Source organism: Gasterosteus aculeatus, chromosome Y (assembly GCF_964276395.1).
Source record: "Gasterosteus aculeatus chromosome Y, fGasAcu3.hap1.1, whole genome shotgun sequence".
NCBI lineage: Eukaryota > Metazoa > Chordata > Actinopteri > Perciformes > Gasterosteidae > Gasterosteus > Gasterosteus aculeatus.
The window spans coordinates 12187779-12207493 of record NC_135709.1 but is presented as its reverse complement, the minus strand read 5'-3'; the positions used below and the strand labels follow the sequence as shown (position 1 = coordinate 12207493).

At 41.9% G+C, this 19715-nt stretch overlaps 1 protein-coding gene across 3 annotated transcripts in view; it reads left to right on the top strand.

Moving 5' to 3' along the window:
- The window catches only part of LOC120812729 (spondin-1-like), a 101346-nt gene that overhangs the window by 71272 nt on the left and 10359 nt on the right, over positions 1-19715 (top strand). For all 3 annotated transcript variants that reach the window (XM_078097762.1, XM_078097763.1, XM_078097764.1), the window contains exons 7-10: positions 9859-9923; positions 11572-11773; positions 12849-12989; positions 14616-14691. In XM_078097762.1, coding sequence (XP_077953888.1) covers positions 9859-9923; positions 11572-11773; positions 12849-12989; positions 14616-14691 — 484 coding nt within the window. The remainder of the gene's footprint in view (positions 1-9858; positions 9924-11571; positions 11774-12848; positions 12990-14615; positions 14692-19715) is intronic.

Genomic DNA, 19715 nt, shown 5'->3' with positions numbered 1-19715 from the left:
AGCCTGCAGGGGAAAGAAGATACAGGCTCTGTTTATTTAAATTCCATTGTGTCACTATGGTTATTTTTTTATTGCACTAGTACAGCAGCTAGCTTGAGGGACAAGTAAATGGCAAATCTAATTGGACAGATGATCCAGCATGGCTCTTGGCTTCATATCCACGTCGCAGTTGGTTGCTAAATAACTTACTGAGCTGTAATCGTTGCGCATGTGTTGTGTGTCTGTAATTATATTTGACAAATGATCGCAGACATCTTGCTAGACGAGGGGAATAACAGTCTATTTTCTCAAGGACAGGTTGTCTCATCATGTTGTCACCTTTGGATAAAACCAATGCGTAGGTTCTCAGTTTGAAGTGGTAACAGATGTTTGAGTGTGTGTGTTACCACTCTAAGATGGGTATTTACAACAAGTTGCAACATTGGCATATGTGGCTACTATTGGATGGTGGGGTCAAAATATTTAAAAGTCAAGACTAAGAACAATCTTGTAGGTGTCTTCTGTGTCGGCGTGATATAGTGCTGAGCGTAGGTGGCAACCATGTTAATCATAATAACACCTGATAAACAGCACTTCATTGTCATTGTCTTTGGCTCAAAGAACCATGACCAAAGTAAAGCCTTGCAGAATAAGTCTTTTCTATCCATCCCACTCTAGTGAACACCTGGGGCCTCAATTATAAACATTGCGTACGCACAAAAGAAGGCGTACGCCGCTCTCTACGCAATAATTGGTATTTATAAAAAGCAAACTCGACTGCACTGGAGGGAGGTTATTGTCTACTCCTGAAAAGTTGTGCAAAATCGTGCTGGCGTGTGCTGTGCTACATAATGTGGGACAGCTTCGAAACGTGCCTCCCCCCCTGACGCCGATGGCTGTGTTGGCCCAAAACCTGTCCCCGATCCCCAATCATTGCCGCCAGTCTCTCATCAAGAGGGGACAGCTCCGGTGTCCCCTTTCCCCCACCCGTGGCAGACACACCTGGGTGATGGCGCGCTAAATGCTTTTTTGCATCCACTTTGATGTCAGACCATTTTTTCTTTATTTTGGCCACGGTCCGAGGTTGTGAGGCTGCAGCGTTGCTCTGCAACCTTTTGCCACTGGAGTGCCTTTTTGGCATTAGTGTGTCCATATGTCCATACTGTGCCCTCCAAAAAGCAATAGACTTTGCCAATGATAATTTCGCCAATGATAAGTTCGACTTCACACTGAGTGAAGTTATGTTTCTTCGTTTTCCTCTCAGTGTTTGTCATGATTTCGCAATCGATGAATATTAATTTGTGGGCGTTCCACAGACTATATATGGGCAACTATGGGCGTGACATGAAGCCGCAAAAACTGCGCTTGATTGTGGTTTATTAAGGGAAAACTGCGTAGGACGTGCTTGCGCACAGTTTTATAAGTCTGAATGCGTACGCACGTCCTACGTTTCATCCGTACGCCACTTCTGGCGCAAATCCTATGCAAGGTTTTATAAATGGGCCCCTGGAGCTCATTTTTCATATCTGGCACAAATGTCCACTTTGACTAAGATGATTAGAATGTGATGGTCAAAGATCTGACCTCACTACTACATTTTTGGCCACAACTTAACAATTTGTATGTTGATCCAAACTATTTCACTGCTCTGCTAATTTACACAGAAATCATCATTCAATCATAACATCCCTTAAAGGACTTCTTTAGTGAGTGCTCTTATTACTTAAACATTTGAAACACAAGCCTTTTTCATCATGTAGCGTTCTGACATTGCCCTCGCAGTACCAAAAAGGACGTTGCAACGTGGTCTACATTGGGATTTGATGATGTACACTAGAGATTGAAATCCAATAAATTCTTTGCATATTTTCTGCCACAATATGTCTACGGGCTATACTTCATATTTGATTGGAAGAAACAAGACTCAGAAAATTCAACATGTAGTCAGAATGAAAGGATCCATTTTTCCATCAATAGAAAGCAGGACTGGGACCTTGCTAGTTTAAGCAGACTCCTTGAAACAAATGTTCCACTATTCAAGGTTGCTCCTACATTCTTTCTGTTGCTCTTTGCAGCAACGCTGCATGTTTTAGAACCACGGGATATAAGACTTTAACCCCGAAAAGGGACAGTGGGAGGGAAGTATTGAAGAGCCGTGACGGAGAGTAAGTTTTATCATGTTAAGAACTATGTGGATGAATCTAAGGTAATTTCAGCAGAATTGATGTCTGCGTTGGTCCTCCTAAGCTCCTTTTTTGACATCTTTTATCAGACTTCCATTCCCTCCTTTAAGTACATTGCTTTTCCTCCCAGCTGTGTCACTTGTTCCTGCCCCGATCCTCCTCGGTCCCATTCTCGTGCTCTCCTACTCAGTCTTCGTTTTAACGTTTTGCTGTAACCTCTTTCTAATCTCATCTTTTCTTTCCATCCTCATACTCTTCAAATGATACACTTTCCACCCTTTGCGCGCTCCCAGCCTCCATTTGTATACTCAGACTTTTCATTTTTCTTACCCTCTGCAATTATTTCCTCTGTATTCAACCCAAACTTCCTCTCCTCCTCCTCCTTTCTCCTCTCCTAGAAAACAATCCTGAAATCCTCTAACATTCTTTTTAACATGGATAAATCTGTCATTCTGTCAAAAAGATTACAAGAAGATTTGCATCTCCTTTGTGGAAGATTTGTGGACAAAGCAGATGGAGTGAAAGTTACCAGTTCACCTACAAAGGTTAGAGGCACAATGATTTTCAAAATTCGACGGGCTGATGGTTCGAGATGAATGGTAAATTAGAAGTAAAAAAGTGATTTCAGTGGGAAATGTTCCTTCCTTACTGCCTAAAGAGGCAGACATTTACAAACTCAACTTTATTTCCTGTTAAGTTTGGCAATCCATCTGTAGTGACATTGGCGAGTTTAGACCAAGGTACCTTCAACCTCTCAATGACACCAGACGCTCCTTCATAGAAGTTCTCTCCTCGTGTTGTGCTCTTTAGAGATTCCATTGTCAAAAAATCCTCTTTTATCTCAAAATTGTTAACTCCTCTTACAAAAATTAAGAGCTAAACGGTATCTTTAACGCTGTTGCTTTCATCCAGTGCTAACAAATATGACCTAATTATAAAGTTTGTCTATTCCTGGGTTAAGTCTAGTTCATGATTCTGCGCTTTCACAGCGACGCAAGGACACGCAGACGCAAGTGTCCCTTGCGTATCCCTTGCGTGCCTTTTCACACCTCTTGCGTGTGTCGACGCCATTTTTCTAGGCTTGCGTTGACGCAAGCCTCATGCAGCCCGCATGGCTGCGATTGGTCTGTTAACTACATCCTTTCCGAAGTCTCACATTTCCGTTTTCATAGCACAATACCGCCATTATTAAAACGAAGAATGTTGACGAGAGAATGAATCAGATTGAAGAGCTTTTGTCGGAAGAAATGCGTAAAAATGACCTCTTATACAAGCCGTCATTGGCGGACTATAAGGACACGTGGATGGCCTGCGATTCATGGAGCGAGATCGCCGCAAACGTTGAAACTAGTGCGTAAAGTGCATAAAGGCGCAGACCCAGAAGCATGCGGCAGCCTTTAGAGTAACATGACGTGTAGTTCCTCACAATAACCACTTGAGGCTTGCTGACAAAGCAAGGAAATCTTCATAAACCTCAATGTTTAAATGTCTAATTTTAGAGCAGAAATAATCCTGTTTACAGCCTGGTTAGCAGACTTCAACCTTTGGATTGGAAAACTCCTCTAGTTGCAAAATGATGTGCAGCGACAGACAACAATGGCAGAGAAGATAAACATAACTGTAAGTCTTAACAATGAGCTCCAGGATGTGGGAGAAGTGAGGTGCAGTTAATGGAACCGTCAGACCTCTCCACACCCGGCGGTCGGCCTCATTTTAGCCCGCAGAGAGCAGCCTGTTCTCGGCAAGTCTTCTGTGAAATACTGGTATTTACGTCTCCATAGCCATTATACATAAGATATAACTATACTGTAACTAGGCTTAGTGTTTTAATCTGTTGTCAGAGACTTTCGGGTATTCACCGGTAACGTTGTTTGAGGCCAGACCTTAGATTCATAACCTAATGTTTTAAATTGAACTTATCTGTACACACAGTGAGACATGTTATTGAATAGAATAGAATAGAAGTACTTTATTGATCCCCTAGGGGAAATTCAAGATCCAGGTAGCTTCTGACAATATACAAACATAATATACGCATACAGTTACACTGTTAAAAAGGATTATCAAAAAAAAATTAAAGTTAAAACACATGATCAGACTCTTATTGTAGAGTGGATGGCTTTCATTGTCCATGATGGTGAGCAGTTTGGTGAGGGTCCTTTTGTCGGCGACTGAAGTGATGCACTCCAGTTCAGCACCAACCACACCTGGGAGGAGTTTGCTGCAGACTTTGAATGACCACAGCCTCCTCAGAAAGTACAGCCCTGCCCTTTCTTGTAGATTGCGTCCGTGTTGGCAGACCAATCCAGTTTATTGTCTAGAACATAGGTCACTAACTGGCGGACCGCGGTCCGGGTCCGGACCCAGAGGCCGTCCCATCCGGACCCGGACCGCCAGCCAAAACAGAAGGTTGTGATTTAAAACCTGACGGCGTTTTTATTTTTTTTACCTGGCGGCGCGGCGCGGCTTTTGCAGTATTTACGGTAGTGGTTTAGCGGATGAGGTAACGCACAGACCAATTGCAAGCCAACTCAGCCAATCAAATCTATGCATTCTCGCCGGTAAACATTACGTCCCAAGACAGCGCTGCGTCCGCGCTGAGAGATGAGAAAGTTAGAGAAAGAAAAAGAAAGATAGCGACACATTTAGAAAACAAAGGGAGAGAAACGGACGACTGTGCCGGAGAAAGTTGAGGACAAGTCGATTGAGACAGCAAAGGGAGAGAAACGGACAACTGCGCCGGAGAAAGTTGAGGAAAAGACGAGTGAGACAGAGAAAGGGAGAGAAACATAAAGAACAAATGTCGCTCTCCAAAAAAAGAAAAGTTGACAGCGAAAATAGAGCATTTAATCCGTTATGGACAGACTCATTTCTGTTCATACTTCCCGCAGGGAGCACAAAACCAGTGTGTCTTATATGTTCAGAAACCGTGGCACTTATTAAAAGTGGCAATGTGAGACGCCATTATGAGACAAAACATAAAGGTTTTAAATAAACATACCCATTCAAATCCGAAGTGAGATCACAGAAAATAAGTGGCCTCACAGCCCAATATGAACAGTCAACCAGGATCCTGAGCCACACGTTCACTGCCCAACAACGTGCTCATGAGTGTTCCCTCAGAGTTGCTTGGATTTTGGGGCAACACAAAAAGCCATTTACTGATGGAGGGCTTGTCAAAGAATGCATGAGTGTCGTCGCTGAAACATTACTTGACGGAAAACCAAAACAAGAGCTTTGTGATGAGATAAAGCAAATACCCATGTCAGCATCATCTGCCACAAAGAAAGGTGAAATATTAACTCAGGATGTGCTAACCCAGCTAAATGAGGCCATACATAAGGCACCATGTGTCGGCTTAGCTGTGGATGAGTCCACTGACATCTGTGACAATGCTCAGCTGTTAGTGTATGTCAGGTTTTTCAACACAGACCAGAAAGCATTCTGTGAAGATCTGTTAGGTGTTACTCCCCTTCAAACCAGTACAAGAGGAGAAGATATCTACCTGGCCATTAAGGAGATGTTAACGAAGAGAGGAATAGAGCCAACACAAGTGGTTTCAATAGCCACAGATGGAGCCCCTGCTATGATAGGGAGAGAGAAAGGAGCTGTAGCAAGACTGAAAGAGGACAATCCAGAGCTCATAGCTTACATTGCATCATTCACCAATCTGTCCTCTGTGCCTCCCTGTCAGATGAGCATGCTGAAGTGATGAATACAATGATCAAAATGATCAATTTTCTCAGGGCATCCTCTTCCACCCAGCATCGCATGCTGAGGGAATTTCTCAGAGAAGTTGATGCCAATGCTGATGATCTTTTTCTGCACAATAATGTGAGATGGCTCAGCAAATGGAAGGTCTTAGCGCGCTTTTGGTCCATCTGGAGGGAAGTAGCATCTTTTTTGGCAGAGCTCAGAAGACATCAGAAGGCAACGCAGTTTTCTCTCTTTTTAGGAAATGAGAAACAGATGTATAATGTGGCCTTTTTTCCCAGCAGTGCAGGAACAGGTACAGGGACAGAGAGATGTGTCTTCTTTTGTTGACTTCATTGATAAGCTGATCGTAAACTTCAGCAACCGTTTTGACAGCTTCAGCTTTGGACAGCAGCTCACCATGTTCATTCAGAACCCATTTATCATCACGGATGTCAGGGAGTTCTCAGAGGAAGTCACACAGCACTTTAAATGGGTAAATCCTGGGCCTCTCCAGATGCAACTGGTTGATCTCCAAGCAGATGTGTCCCTGAGAGAGCAGTTTCTAAGAACTGACCCTTCCACTTTCTGGCTCGTTCGAGGCTCACCAATGAGCACCTCCACATGTGCATGCGGATGGCCCTGACTCCATTCAAGCCCAGGTTTAAAGTCCTGGCAGGACAAGCTAGAGCTCAATTATCCCACTGACCAACAAAGTGGGGGAGTGGGATGCAAGACGAATGCTCTAAAACTGTTAAATTGTTAAGATGTGTTAAGATTTATTTGTAAAATCGTTTGAGACTGAAACAGAAACGGGGACATTTAAGCTTTTCCTCCCTTTATTTAATTTTTCTGAAGTTAAGCACTTCATTTGATTATTATTATTTATTATTACATGCGCGATTTTTATTTTGTATTTATTTTATTTTAAAAATGCAGCCCTACTTTTATTTAGTTCATGAGAGAGCATTATACATATCTGCAGTCACACATAAGTCCAGTTCTATGTTACATGATAATATATATTGTTAAAAAGTGTTTTATATCGTACCGAATTCCTTTGATTTGAAAGGTATTGATTATATGCAGATGTTTACACAACTACCAGGCTACTTAAATATATATCACACTAAATAGTTAGACATTATGATCTTCTGGACCTTTGCTTCAAGAAAATTTCTCTAACTGGACCTCTTAACATTTTAGTTGAATACCCCTGGTCTAGAATCACCCCAAGGTATGTGCCTACCACTTCCACATTGACCCCCTCAATGGAAACTGGTAGCATAGTGGGCTTAGACCTGTGGAAATCCACCACCATTTCCTTGGTCTTAGCAGTGTTGAGTTGTAAGTGGTTGTGTTTGCACTATTGCATGAAGTCCTCCACCAGGCTCACATACTCCCCTCCCTGGCCATCCCTGATACACCTGATATTGTGTATTAAAACTAACAGTGTTTAATTAAAAGGACATGAGGACCGTCGTCGAGACTCTAAACCGGCAGCAGGACGTCAGCTTCAAAGGGACTCTGAACGGTTATAATAAATACATATTTTACAAATATTTAATTATTGAATTCCTCTCTGTAAGATCTTTTATGTTTGGCCAGCTGCCGGCCTATATGCTTGAAAATGTTTCATTGTTGTTCACCTATAGCATCATCGATTAAATACAATGAGGTTAAGCACGAATGATGTCCCCTGCCTTACGGTATGTAACCTCCATAATCGCTATATCTAGACGTGAAATACCATGAGGCTAATCACTATTGATGTAAAGACACTGATGACATTTTGGTACATTGAATTTATAGTGATTTTTGTGCATTTAACTGGACGAGGACTACTACACTGATTATGGACCACTTGATTTTTGAGTAACAAGACAAACGGTAGGTGTGTAAGTGGAATGTAGCCATAACCATTTAAATATTAACTAATTAGTCTGTTATATCAAACCTTCTCTGTACTTTATGACACTTAAAGGTAATGCAGTGTGATGAATACAACAGCCCTGAATTAAATGTTTACCTCAGTAACAATTTATGTGTTTCTTCAAACTAATCATAATTTGAATATACACATGCATACTGTTATCCAGTAAAATTCAGCAACATCACAAACTATAGCTCTCCTCCCTATCTGATCCATTGATATATTTTGGCTATTTCATGTCTGATATAGATATCTATATCTATTGATATATATGTTTACTCTGGTGCTCCATCATATATACCACTTTTTAATTTTAAATGAAAACAAAAGCGTGACATTACAAATACTTAATTATATTATATTAATTTATTAGCAACACCAGCTGATGCGGTGGCGTCATCAAGTCAGCTACTGTTCCAATTGCGGAAATGACCATTCTCCGTTCTCCCGTAACCGTGAATCTGGACTCCCGAGAACGCATGTCTGTTCTAGCCGTCTCAGGTATTGTGAAAGGGCCATTGTCACTCGGTTGCTAAAAAGGCTAAAAATTCAAACTTGAAGCTTCAAAATAAACAAATAGGTGAAATCACAATGACTACTTCCACCTCTAATATACAGTCTTAAGTTTCATGACTAGTTAGGTAGAGCACGGTGTTCATAAGTAAAATAGATGATATAGTAGGTAGGGTTTGTTACCTTGTTACCTACCACAGTGTTAATTAGTCAGGCAGTTTTTTCCTTTAACCCTACTTTAACCCTCACAGTGCGTTTTCAGCCCAAAAGTTAACTGTAACATGCTTGCCTAGAACTATTTTTTTCCATAACTGCTTCCCATGTCCCTACGGTTCTGAAAAATGTATTTTGTGAATCCATAGCTTGCTTTATACCACCACTATCTATATCCACCACTTGTGACATTTCCTGTGATACAACTCATCCCAAACTAATAATACTGTTTTAATTGGCTTCATAGAATCAGTTGTAACAGGATTGCACAGATGACTCCGACAAAAATGGCAGTGCAGAGCAGACAGAGGCAGATGGTATCTAGTAATAGTTTTTAATAAACGAACATGAAGAAACAGAAACCAAGCTAACTTTTTCAAGAGTGCATTCGGCAAATTAAACCTGAGCTGCTGACCGGGTGCACTTTGAGGGCACACCACACTGCTCCTCTCCCAACATGTTTTCCCTGCTTGTCCTTTTGTACCCACTCCTTGATAAGGAGATGGGGTCCAGGTGTGTCTCCTTGCACACCTGCACCTCAAGTGAGGAGTGTGTGGAAGCCTTCTGGCTGGATTGTGTAATCCTTCCACTATTCGCCCCTCAGCCCCTTACACAGTATACTGATGGTCTTTGTGTATTTAAATCTATCTATTTACATGCCCGTTTTTGAGAAAAGACTGAAGTTTTATGCCAGAAAGGCCTAAGAACGATGGCCACTGACTTGTGTATGTACATACTGTATGTACACACACGCACACACACACACACACACACACACACACACACACACGCACCTTGTATTGTCCAAATGCCCCAGGAAGAAGGGGAAGCTTTCAAAGGGACTGTGAAAACTTCAGTCTACCAGAGAAGAAAATAATACTTTTTTGGAGGTGGGAGGTGGGAGGTGGGAGGCAAGTGTATATTAAGACTAAAAGATGGAAGTATGAGTGAATGTAAAAATATATAGGTTCTTAGTAAACCTGAAAGGGTTCATACAGACTCTGACATTCAGTTGTATTTAGCTGCCACGGCACATTAAATACATCATTTATAATGCAGATTTCTGGCAAATGGAAGATAGTGTGTTGTACAGTCCATAAATTGTCCAAAATGCTGCGGAGAGACGATGGAGCGTGGAGGGAGCTCGGCTAGAATAGCACAACATCAAGGAGGCATTTTGTCCCGATGAGTGACCGATAAGAGGCTCTTAAGCCGTGAGAAGTGAAACACACTTTGGTGTCATGTCAAATTGTCAATTTTGGTCTTTTTTTTTCCTTCTCGCTATTGAAGTCATCCATTTAGAAACAAATTTCCTCATTTATTCCTATCTCTTTCTCTTTGCAGGGAGATGAAGTGCTTACTGTCATCAAGACTAAGGCTCAGTGGCCAGCATGGCAGCCACTCAACCTGTAAGTATCACTCAGTGTCACTGAATGGGAGAGGCCCTTTAGTAAGAAAAAAGAACAGGAATCAACTTTTAACTGAAGTTAACATAGCTCTATATCATTGGTGCCTGTTTCACTTTGATCATCTTGGAGGCAGAATTTCACCGGTTGGAACATGTTGAACTTGTGCTCTTTGCTGTGCTCTCAACTCTCCATCATTTGACGGCTGTGGTGCCAACGATTTTCAACATTTAGCCTGGGAATTTTCCACACTACGGACGATTAACGCATTCATTTTGACAGCCCGAATGATATATAACAAAAAGGTACTCCTACAAAATCCAGCAAACATGAAATCCAACTGTGGTGTGTGTGTGTGTGTGTGTGTGTGTGTGTGTGTGTGTTTGTGTGTATGTGTGTGATACAGTAGTTTCGAGTGTTTTTTTCATAATATCGCACTAAATTGATGCACGGACAAGGGATCTATTCTCTCTCTTTTGCTATCTAGTTTGCAGTTTGTTGCATTTTTTCTATCCTGTACTGTGTCATATATTCCAGTTTCTTTGAATAAGTAGATACTATGAAGATACTGTGAATTTATATGAGATCATATATATATATATATAATTGTGAAACCTTTATTGTTGTCTCAAGTTGAAGAGAGTGCTATTTTTGTAGTTTTGGTTTCCTCGACACGTCAACATAATAGCAATAATACAAATAAAAACATAAAACAGGGATACAAGTATAATGGCATGAATTACTGTCAGGTAAAATATGTGGATATTGTATGTAAATACTTGTGTGAGCTTGATGAAAACAGCTGCCTTGTATCTTATTTTTCCTGAGGCTGCAGCACCGCTTGCCAGACAGCAGCAGCCAAACCCTCTGTGGTGCAGGCTCTACTGCTACAACAATCACTCTAAATGTACTGGATTGCAGACAAGAGACATCCAGTCATGTTGATCTGAACAATTGCATATAATTCTTAATTGCTATGATTTCTTCCCTTACACGGCTCGCAAAAAGCCGGGCTGTATAGTCACACACTCTGGCATCCGGGCACTCTTTGGAACCTGCTCAAGAGCAATTAGAAACCTATCACAATTCTATCCACCAGCACTGCATGGGCACGAACACACACACACACACACACATTAATGTACCGTATCATTCACCAAACACCTTCACCAAACACCGTCTGTCATTTGCGATACATTGTGCCGCTATTGTTTTTACTAATGAGAACCTACATGCGTGCACGCACACAACCGCCTGTACGATCACACAGTCACTGTGAGCATGAAATATGAGCTCAATTTGTCAATTTTGCATGCAAAGTTGTCAAGTTGTTCAAAATAGTTGTCACAGTTAAGATGTGATAATTAAGATACAGAGGAATGTTTTTCATTCAAAAACATTCAAAATTCTCTGAGGGTTTTTTATTTCAGTCGATGAGAGGGAACATTTCATCATGAGCTATTTTTCGACCACTAATTGTATATTTTGGAGGTTCATTTAGCAGAGGTTGAGTCGGGTCAGAGGTCTTGACATCAGAGCAAATTACCCAGTATTATACAAAAAAAATGCTTACTTAGAGCTGTCTCATTAGAACATTTAAAATGGAATTTAATTATCTATTTTCTTTTATTCTTTACCAAACCAAACCAAGGCGAGCAGCTCCATCAGCTGAGTTTTCTGTTGACCGGACCTGTCACCTGATGTCCTTCCTCACCATGCTGGGGCCTAGCCCAGATTGGAATGTGGGGCTGTCGGGAGAGGACCTCTGCACCAAGGAGTGTGGCTGGGTCCAGAGGCTCGAGACGGACCTCATTCCCTGGGATGCAGGCACTGACAATGGTGTAACATATGAGGTAATCTAGCCTAATGTCACCGGTTAGTTCAAAGGCATGTTGGCAATGGAGCCTGAGAGTTTTTACATCCAATCGAGCAGAGGTTCCCACCCTTTTCCAGGTTGCAAGCTACTAATGGACCATATCATGGGGATTGACCCCTTCCCACCTAGGACCAGCCAATGGAGGGATGGGAGGGTGATCAGCCTGGGTTGCTTTGAAATGAAATGAAATCTGTTAGTAAGCAAGGATCGCCAATCAGCATTAGGATTAGTCATCTCCTGCGATCGAACCGCACATGCGAGACGTCACTTTTTTTATCGATGGCACAACGCCTCAAGTTTGGCATTCCATTACTCTGGAAAATGTTTAAGTAAGTGTTCAACTTTGTAGAGTCCTACTGTCTCCCACATGATATGAAGGATTTCTTTTGTATCTTTTAACCAAAATATTACAGGGCGGTACTTGAAAATTATAACTACAAAGAGAATAGTGAACTTGCATTTACATGTATCTCCTTCTCAGACTTTCTTTGTGGACGTCTACCTTTTATCTTATTCAGTACTTTTGCACATGTTAAGTTGGTTAGAAACAAAGGGGAGAGAAAGAGAAGAAAAGAGGCCCTGTGTGAGATGGCTTACAGGAGAAGTGGTGGCTGAAGACTTTTTGGCCAGTGTTATTACTTTATTGGCTTTAGTTTGCATGCGTAAATGACTGCCGTTCCACTGTTCTGTTACCCTTAAGAGAAACCATATTGTTTGACATAAAAGGATTATTATGGATAATGGATAATTGGATTATTATTCTTGGCGCACACATAATTCCCATGTCCTAAATGTTGCCTCTTGTCCGTTGTGGTATGAGGACAATTTACAGAGCTTCTTTGCCTAAAACGGCCGCAATGTGCTGAAAGGCGCTGGGGCGCTCTGTAGAGCTAAGTGGAGTTTGGTGATTATTATTTGTCGGCTTGTCTCTGCATGCAAAATCTTTTACATGACACAAATTTATTTAATTCATTGTTACTATAAAACATACTGAATATAGCAGCTTTAACCTTTTGAATATCATACCCATTTTACCGTGGGCTTTTTTTCAGTCCCCCAACAAGCCAACCATTCCTCAGGAGAAGATCCGACCATTGACCAGTTTGGACCACCCCCAGAGCCCGTTCTACGACCCAGAGGGGGGTGCAATTACCCCTATTGCCAAGCTGGTGGTGGAACGAATTGCCAGAAAGGTACAATGTAGTATTTAAATGTTATTCTTATTCTTCAACTGTCATGAAAACAATCAACTTCTTTAACATGATAGATGAATGAAAAGTACAGCTTGTAAGAATACGTGTTCAAGAATTGGAGCCTGGTCAGGGTTATCAAAAATTCAGCCGAACAACTTCTCTCGTTCTGGGAGATTGGTCAGATCACAGGGTAAGTATCAGCGCTGCGTTTGCAAAGGCAGGAGCAGTTCAGGCAGCACACAGGCCGGAAGAACAACTAACTAAAATCAGCAAGCACATCATGTTTTATAACCCTTGAAAGACAGAGAAGGAAAGATTTCTTTTGGCCCTAAACTGGCGTAGAGGAGGACCTTCCACCCCCCGCATCTAAAGATCCGGTCACATCCAATGTCCGGACAGGACAGAAACTGACTCCCCATCCTGTCAGACTCGTGTCTGCCTGCTCGGCACATCCTGCTTCCTCCCTTACCTAACTCTTAAATCAAGACAAGACAGCGAACCCCCAACTAAGCCCATGAAAAGAACTTTTGATTATCAAGCTCCACTATATCATACCAGTAAAAGTGCATTTATAACCCATTTTTAGTTAATATGGATACTTGAGTGTTGCCACCGATTTGAGTGGATGCAAAACTACTTCACTCATGTCTATTTATATAATTATTTTGTTTTCAAGTGTACTACCGTATTTTCCGCACTATAAGGCGCACTTAAAAGCCTTTCATTTTCTCAAAAAATGACAGTGCGCCTTATAATCCGGAGTGCCTTATATATGAATCAATTGGTTAATTGGTTGATCCATACTGGTTGTACACGGCGCTCAAGGCGCTCTGCCAAACATGCCAAAGTTCGGTCTACGACGGCGAGATGCTGAGCGGGCGCTCAAGCGCATGAGATATGGAGCTTGTTTCAGGGCGCGTCGGAAAAACAAAGCTGTCATTCTTGCCGAGCACTTAATGAGATTAAATAGCGAGAGACGGTGCCCTTTTCTTTACAGTAGCTGAACCATCTTAAAAGGGAAAATAAGTTATTCTAAAAGCAGCCGAAGATTTAAGGCGTGGATGGCGAGGGGGGAGGCGGGAGCGGACGCCCCTCACGGCATCGATCGGACCCTGAAAGCACCGTCTCCACCTCCCCACATCCACCCGGCCCGACGTCAAACGTTTGACTGCAGTATCTTATGCGCCTTATAATCCGGTGCGCCCTATATATGAAAAATGTTCTAAAATAGGTAATTCATTGAAGGTGCGGTGCGGAAAATACGGTACAAATATATTAGCTTCCTCAATGTAAGCTATATCTGCTTTTACTAAAGAAAGATATGTAATTCATGTACAAGTTACCACAGTGGCAGAACACTAAGCAACTGTGTTGAGGAATCAGATGATTTTCATGTTGAAACGAGACTGCCAAACTATGTAAACTCTGTTGATCACACATACACAGAGGCCTGGAGGTTATTTCAGAAAATACTTGCAATTCATTCATAATCAACACAGCATGCAGATCTGAAATACCAATGTCACAAACACAGCCAACGGAGATGACAAATCAGTTTCATGCTCAAAGATGCGTCTTTCTGTGATGAGCTTTGGATGAATTTTCTAGTTTTCCTTGTGTGTGTAGGGAGAGCAGTGCAACGTGGTCCCGGACACCATAGACGACATTGTTGCTGATATTGGACAGGAAGACAAGGAGGAAGGTACAGTCAATGGACACACCCATACAAGTAAAATAGTCGTAGCGCAGACATTGAAGGGGTTTTGGTTATCTGGCTTGTTAATTTCCCATGGCTTTAATAATGCTAGCTAACTCGCTAGAACGGTCAAAGTGGTTATGGTAAACATACAATTCCCATAGCTCTGGCCATCCTGCTAAATTAAATTTGGTTGGAACATGTCTCACGCCCATATCATTTCAAACCATATGCTGATTACAGTTTTTCAAGGAAAGATATAATAAATTCACTAAGGCCTTGATTGAGTGAGACAAGACAACATTGCACGAGGAATAAAATAAAATATAATGCTATGGGTTAGTTGTACAAGGCTATGGGTTAGTTTAAAAATGAAGGAATACAAGTTAAAGTTAAAAAATATTTAGAAATTAAAGCGCACCAGCGAACAGAAAGGGAAAGTGACGTGTGCAGTGAGAAAGAAAGTGGCCAGTGGAATGACAGTCAGACAGTGGGGGACCGGGCCCGACTGCCGACGGGAAGAAACTGTTCGTGTGGCTGGAGGTCTTGGTCCTGATGGACCTCAGCCTCCTGCCAGATGGAAGGGGCACAAGAGGGGTCGGGTACAATCTTTTTAGCTTGCTTCATGGTCCTAGAAGCAAACAAGTCCTGGAGAGATGGCAGATTGCAGCCGATCACCCTCTCTGCAGGGCGGAAGACATGCTGCAGCCTGCCCTTGTCCTTGGCTGTGTCTGCAGCGTACCAGACGGTGATGGAGAAGCAGAGGATGGACTTGATGACGGCTGTGTAAAAGTGCACCATCATTGTTTTTGGCTGGTTGAGTTTCTTCAGCTATCTCAGGAAGAACAACCACTGCTGAGCCTTCTTGGTGAAGGAGCTGATGTTCAGCTCCGACTTGAGGTCCTAGGTGATGCCCAGGAAACGGAAGGAATCCACAGTGGTGACGGGGGAGTCACCTAGGATGATGGGGGAAGGTGGGGCTCTGTTCTTCCTGAAATCCACAACCATCTCCACTGTCTTTAGAGCGTTGAGCTGCAGGTTGTTCTGGCTGGACCACGACACCAGATGGTCAGACTCCCACCTGTAGGCGGACTCATCCCCACCAGAGATCAGTCCAATGAGGGTGGTGTCATCCGCAAACTTCAGGAGCTTGACGGACTGGTGACTGGAGGTGCAGCTTTTTGTGTACAGGGAGAAGAGCAGAGTGGAAAGAACGCAGAACATGAACCCAAACCGTGACAGGGCGGCCATGTTGACAGCATCATCTACAGACCAGTTGGCTCTGTAGGCAAACTACAAGGAGTCCAGGAGGCGGTCAGTGAGGGTCTTCACGGGAGACAGGACGTGTGATCCTGGGCTTCTTGGGAACAGGGATGATGGTGGAGGCCTTGAAGCAGGCTGGTACGTGGCATGTCTCCAAGGAGGTATTGAAGATGTCAGTGAACACCAGAGACAGCTGGTCAGTACAATGCTTCAGAATGCCGGGAGAGGCTCAACTGGTCTAGATAGACTCACAGATGGGTTTAGGTCAGGTAGTCCGAACACAGAGAGGGCAAGTACTGGCCTTTTAAACATACTTTACATGCCAGACACCAATCAATCAAATCCTGTCACTCCTGGCTACGATGTTTCAGTAAGACTGCATACAAGATTTGTTTCCAGCTTTTACCTGAGAGTTTGATCTGCAATTTAATAAATACACACGGTGAAGGACAGGACCAGGAGTCTTCGTCATTCATTTATGTTGTTTGGGGGATAAATAGAGCGGCCATGACAGAGAGCATTTAGTTTGCAACCCTTAAAAAACTTAAAAATTGTATTTGTATACTGTCACGGTATTACCTACTGGAATGGACCCAAACGCAGATCGATTTTAATTTTAATTTTTTATTTATTTCTTGGGGCCAATAACGGAAAATATAACAGGGTGGTGATGGCGGATTGGAATCCCAAGTAAGGTGCAGGTGATTAGGATGGAGGAGTGAGGGAAAAACATGTCTAGGTGTCCAGAGGTTCGATTCAAGCAGGAGATTTAACAAACCCTGAAGTCTGAGTTAATTTACCCTGAGATGGTAAATTCAGTTTTCGGGAAGGGGAGCTTCATTTTTTGCTTGCAAAACAAAATGCTCAAAATGAATTGTAGATACAAGCTATAACAAGTAATACAAACTCAACACAACATACCATTTTAAAAAATGTATTTAGGACAGATGAACAGCCATCCCCAAAAGACAACTATGAAATATGTGTCAGTCAGTGTGTTTGTGTCATTAACCAGAAAAATTCCATTGGACACAACAATATCAACAACAGAACATAAAATGTAGATATGGGTACAAATATGTAAACACAGTCTACACAAGATGCAATAGCCAATAGACTAAAGACACACGTGAACAGCATGTACTAAACCCATTAATGAGCCACACATGACATTGCTTGGGAGCCGGGAGTCTCAGAGAGCTCAATCTGAAAAAAAATAAATCTAAAACCCAATAAAAACTCTAGAGCAGCGATTCCCAAAGTGTGGGCCGCGAGAGGTCATTTACAATATATAAATAAAGTTTTTTAATTTTCAATTTTTAAAAGTTTGAAATTAATATATAAATATGTATGTATGTATATGTATGTACATTAGGTATGTGAAACATTAGTTGATGAAGCACAAACAATTTAAACGGACAGATTAATTAGGCTCTCGCTTGAAACGGCTGCTATTTGTCGTTGTTCAACCTACGGGGCGCCCTCTTGTAGTATTAAAGTAAATATACCGCATTTTCCGCACTCCAAGGTGCACTTAAAAGGCTTTTATTTCCTCAAAAAACGACAGTGCTTTATAATCCGGAGCGCCTTATATATATGGATCAATTGGTTAATCGGTTGATCCATAGTGGTTGTACACGGCGCTCAAGGCGCTCTGCCAAACATGTCCAAGCTCGGTCTACGACGGCAAGATGCTGAGCGGCGCTCAGCGCGTGAGATATGGAGCTTGTTTCAGGGCGCGTCGGAGAAACAACGCTGTCGTTCTCGCCGAGCACTTCATGAGATTAAAGAGTGAGAGACGGCGCCCTTTTCTCTACAGTAGCTGAACCATCTTAACGGGGAAAATTAGTTATTCTAAAAGCAGCCGAAGATTTAAGGCGTGGATGGCGAGGGGGGAGGCGGGAGCGAACGCCCCTCACGGCATCGATTGGACCCTGAAAGCACCGTCTCCACCTTACTGTCAAAAAGAACAACAGCGAGCGTATAGAAAACTCCTTCGAGCGCGAGCAGAGATTCTCCTCGCAGCAACGAAGTTCACGTTTCGCAAGCGAGCAAATACCTCGCGGAGACGGACTTTTGCTCGCGCGAGACGGACTTTTGCTCGAGTTTGGGAACCGCTGTTCTATAGCATTAACGAAATTAAGACAAAAACTAAAGACATTTTCTCTATAATTCTATTTTATTTTAGTTAGTTTTGTAAAGACACGATACAGTTTCAGTTGGTTATCGGTTTTTTAAAAAGGCTCATTTTTATTTTCATTTCAGTAACAAAAAAAAAAATTACACCTCGTTTTCGTTTTTGTTAACGATAATAACTTTGGTTCCAATATAGTGTTGTTAGTTAATATTTCATTTACACACTAACCATAATCCATACATTTACTAATTCCCAGTGTAAAAATTACATTTTTTACAAATACACACCTATGCTCATATTTAATCACAAGAATAATATCTCTGGTAAAAACTGGTACAATGGTATTGGACCTATAATGTATTTTATTCAGGTGCAATGCTGTGGATCTCCTATTTAATGGCTGTCACTGGTTTGTTTCCAGGGAACAAAAAGGTTTAAAAGACACTTCAGAGCGAGGCACACGTCTCTCACGGCTCTGCATACAGCAGCTTACTAATATTCTAATGTTGTAAAGGAAACTGCCGTTTGCAAAAAAAACGTAATACTGCACAAAAAATCTGCTCAGATGTGAGAGCATGTCCACAATGGTGGATGTTACTTATATGAGAATGGATGAGGTTATGTACATATTTGATGAAAAACGATACCGTTCAAGCAAGTAGTTATCTGGAAATGACAATATATCTAATTGGGCCTCAATATTCTCTTCCGACGTGTTTAACACCCTACGAAGTAATAGCTCTTCTTCTTCAACAGGATCGTCCAGAAAACTACGTGCCAAGAAAACATTTTAGTCTTTAACGTAACAGAGATTTTGTGCATATGTCGAAACCATACGCCTGATACAGAGTACTTGAATGAATGAGGAAATGAAAGTGCGCTGTGTGATAGGCTGGGCTGCTGTCAGAGGGAGGAGACTGTGAAAGAAACTCAAGGTTTATTGAAGAAAACCTGCACTCGACAAGGTTATGTTTACAGGCTCAGTTACCATAGTGACTAACCCTGGGGTTTAGTTACCTCTCTTTCTGAAACAGAAAGAAAGAAGCCAGAGTTCCCTCATCTCAGGGTTAACAAACTCTGAGTTTTCACTAATTGGACCCCAGGGCCCTGTTTCTTATGTTAAACTGTTGGAATAAATGTTACATATTTAACTGCAAAGTAATGATGTGTGTTTGATACCCTTTTTGCACTGAATCATACAGTGATGTTTACTGCCCTTCCAAAAAAAAAAATCCACCAACGGCCACTGATAATGGGATATTTGATTGACTTAATCGAGTTGAACCACGTACGAAGAACAGGAGACCAACAGCCAAGAGACCCCTGTTTATGTTCACTGTGAAAAGTCTAATTTTCCTTATTTATGCTATCTACCTAATTGAAATGATCTAACAAAGCATCATAGCAGCATTGTATTTTTTTAAAAACATAACCAACTAAGTTTGTAGTGTTTCTCTTTTTGCAACCATTATGAGAAAATACAGAAGCAAATCCAAAAAGTATTTAAGCGTGTATGTTTTGGTTGTACAATACATCCCACGCGCTAGTTATTTTTGAGCACAAACCAGGACCAGCGCTGTGACCTTAAACAAAATGAGCCGTCCCCTTCTTGCTTGTTAACCAGCAGATG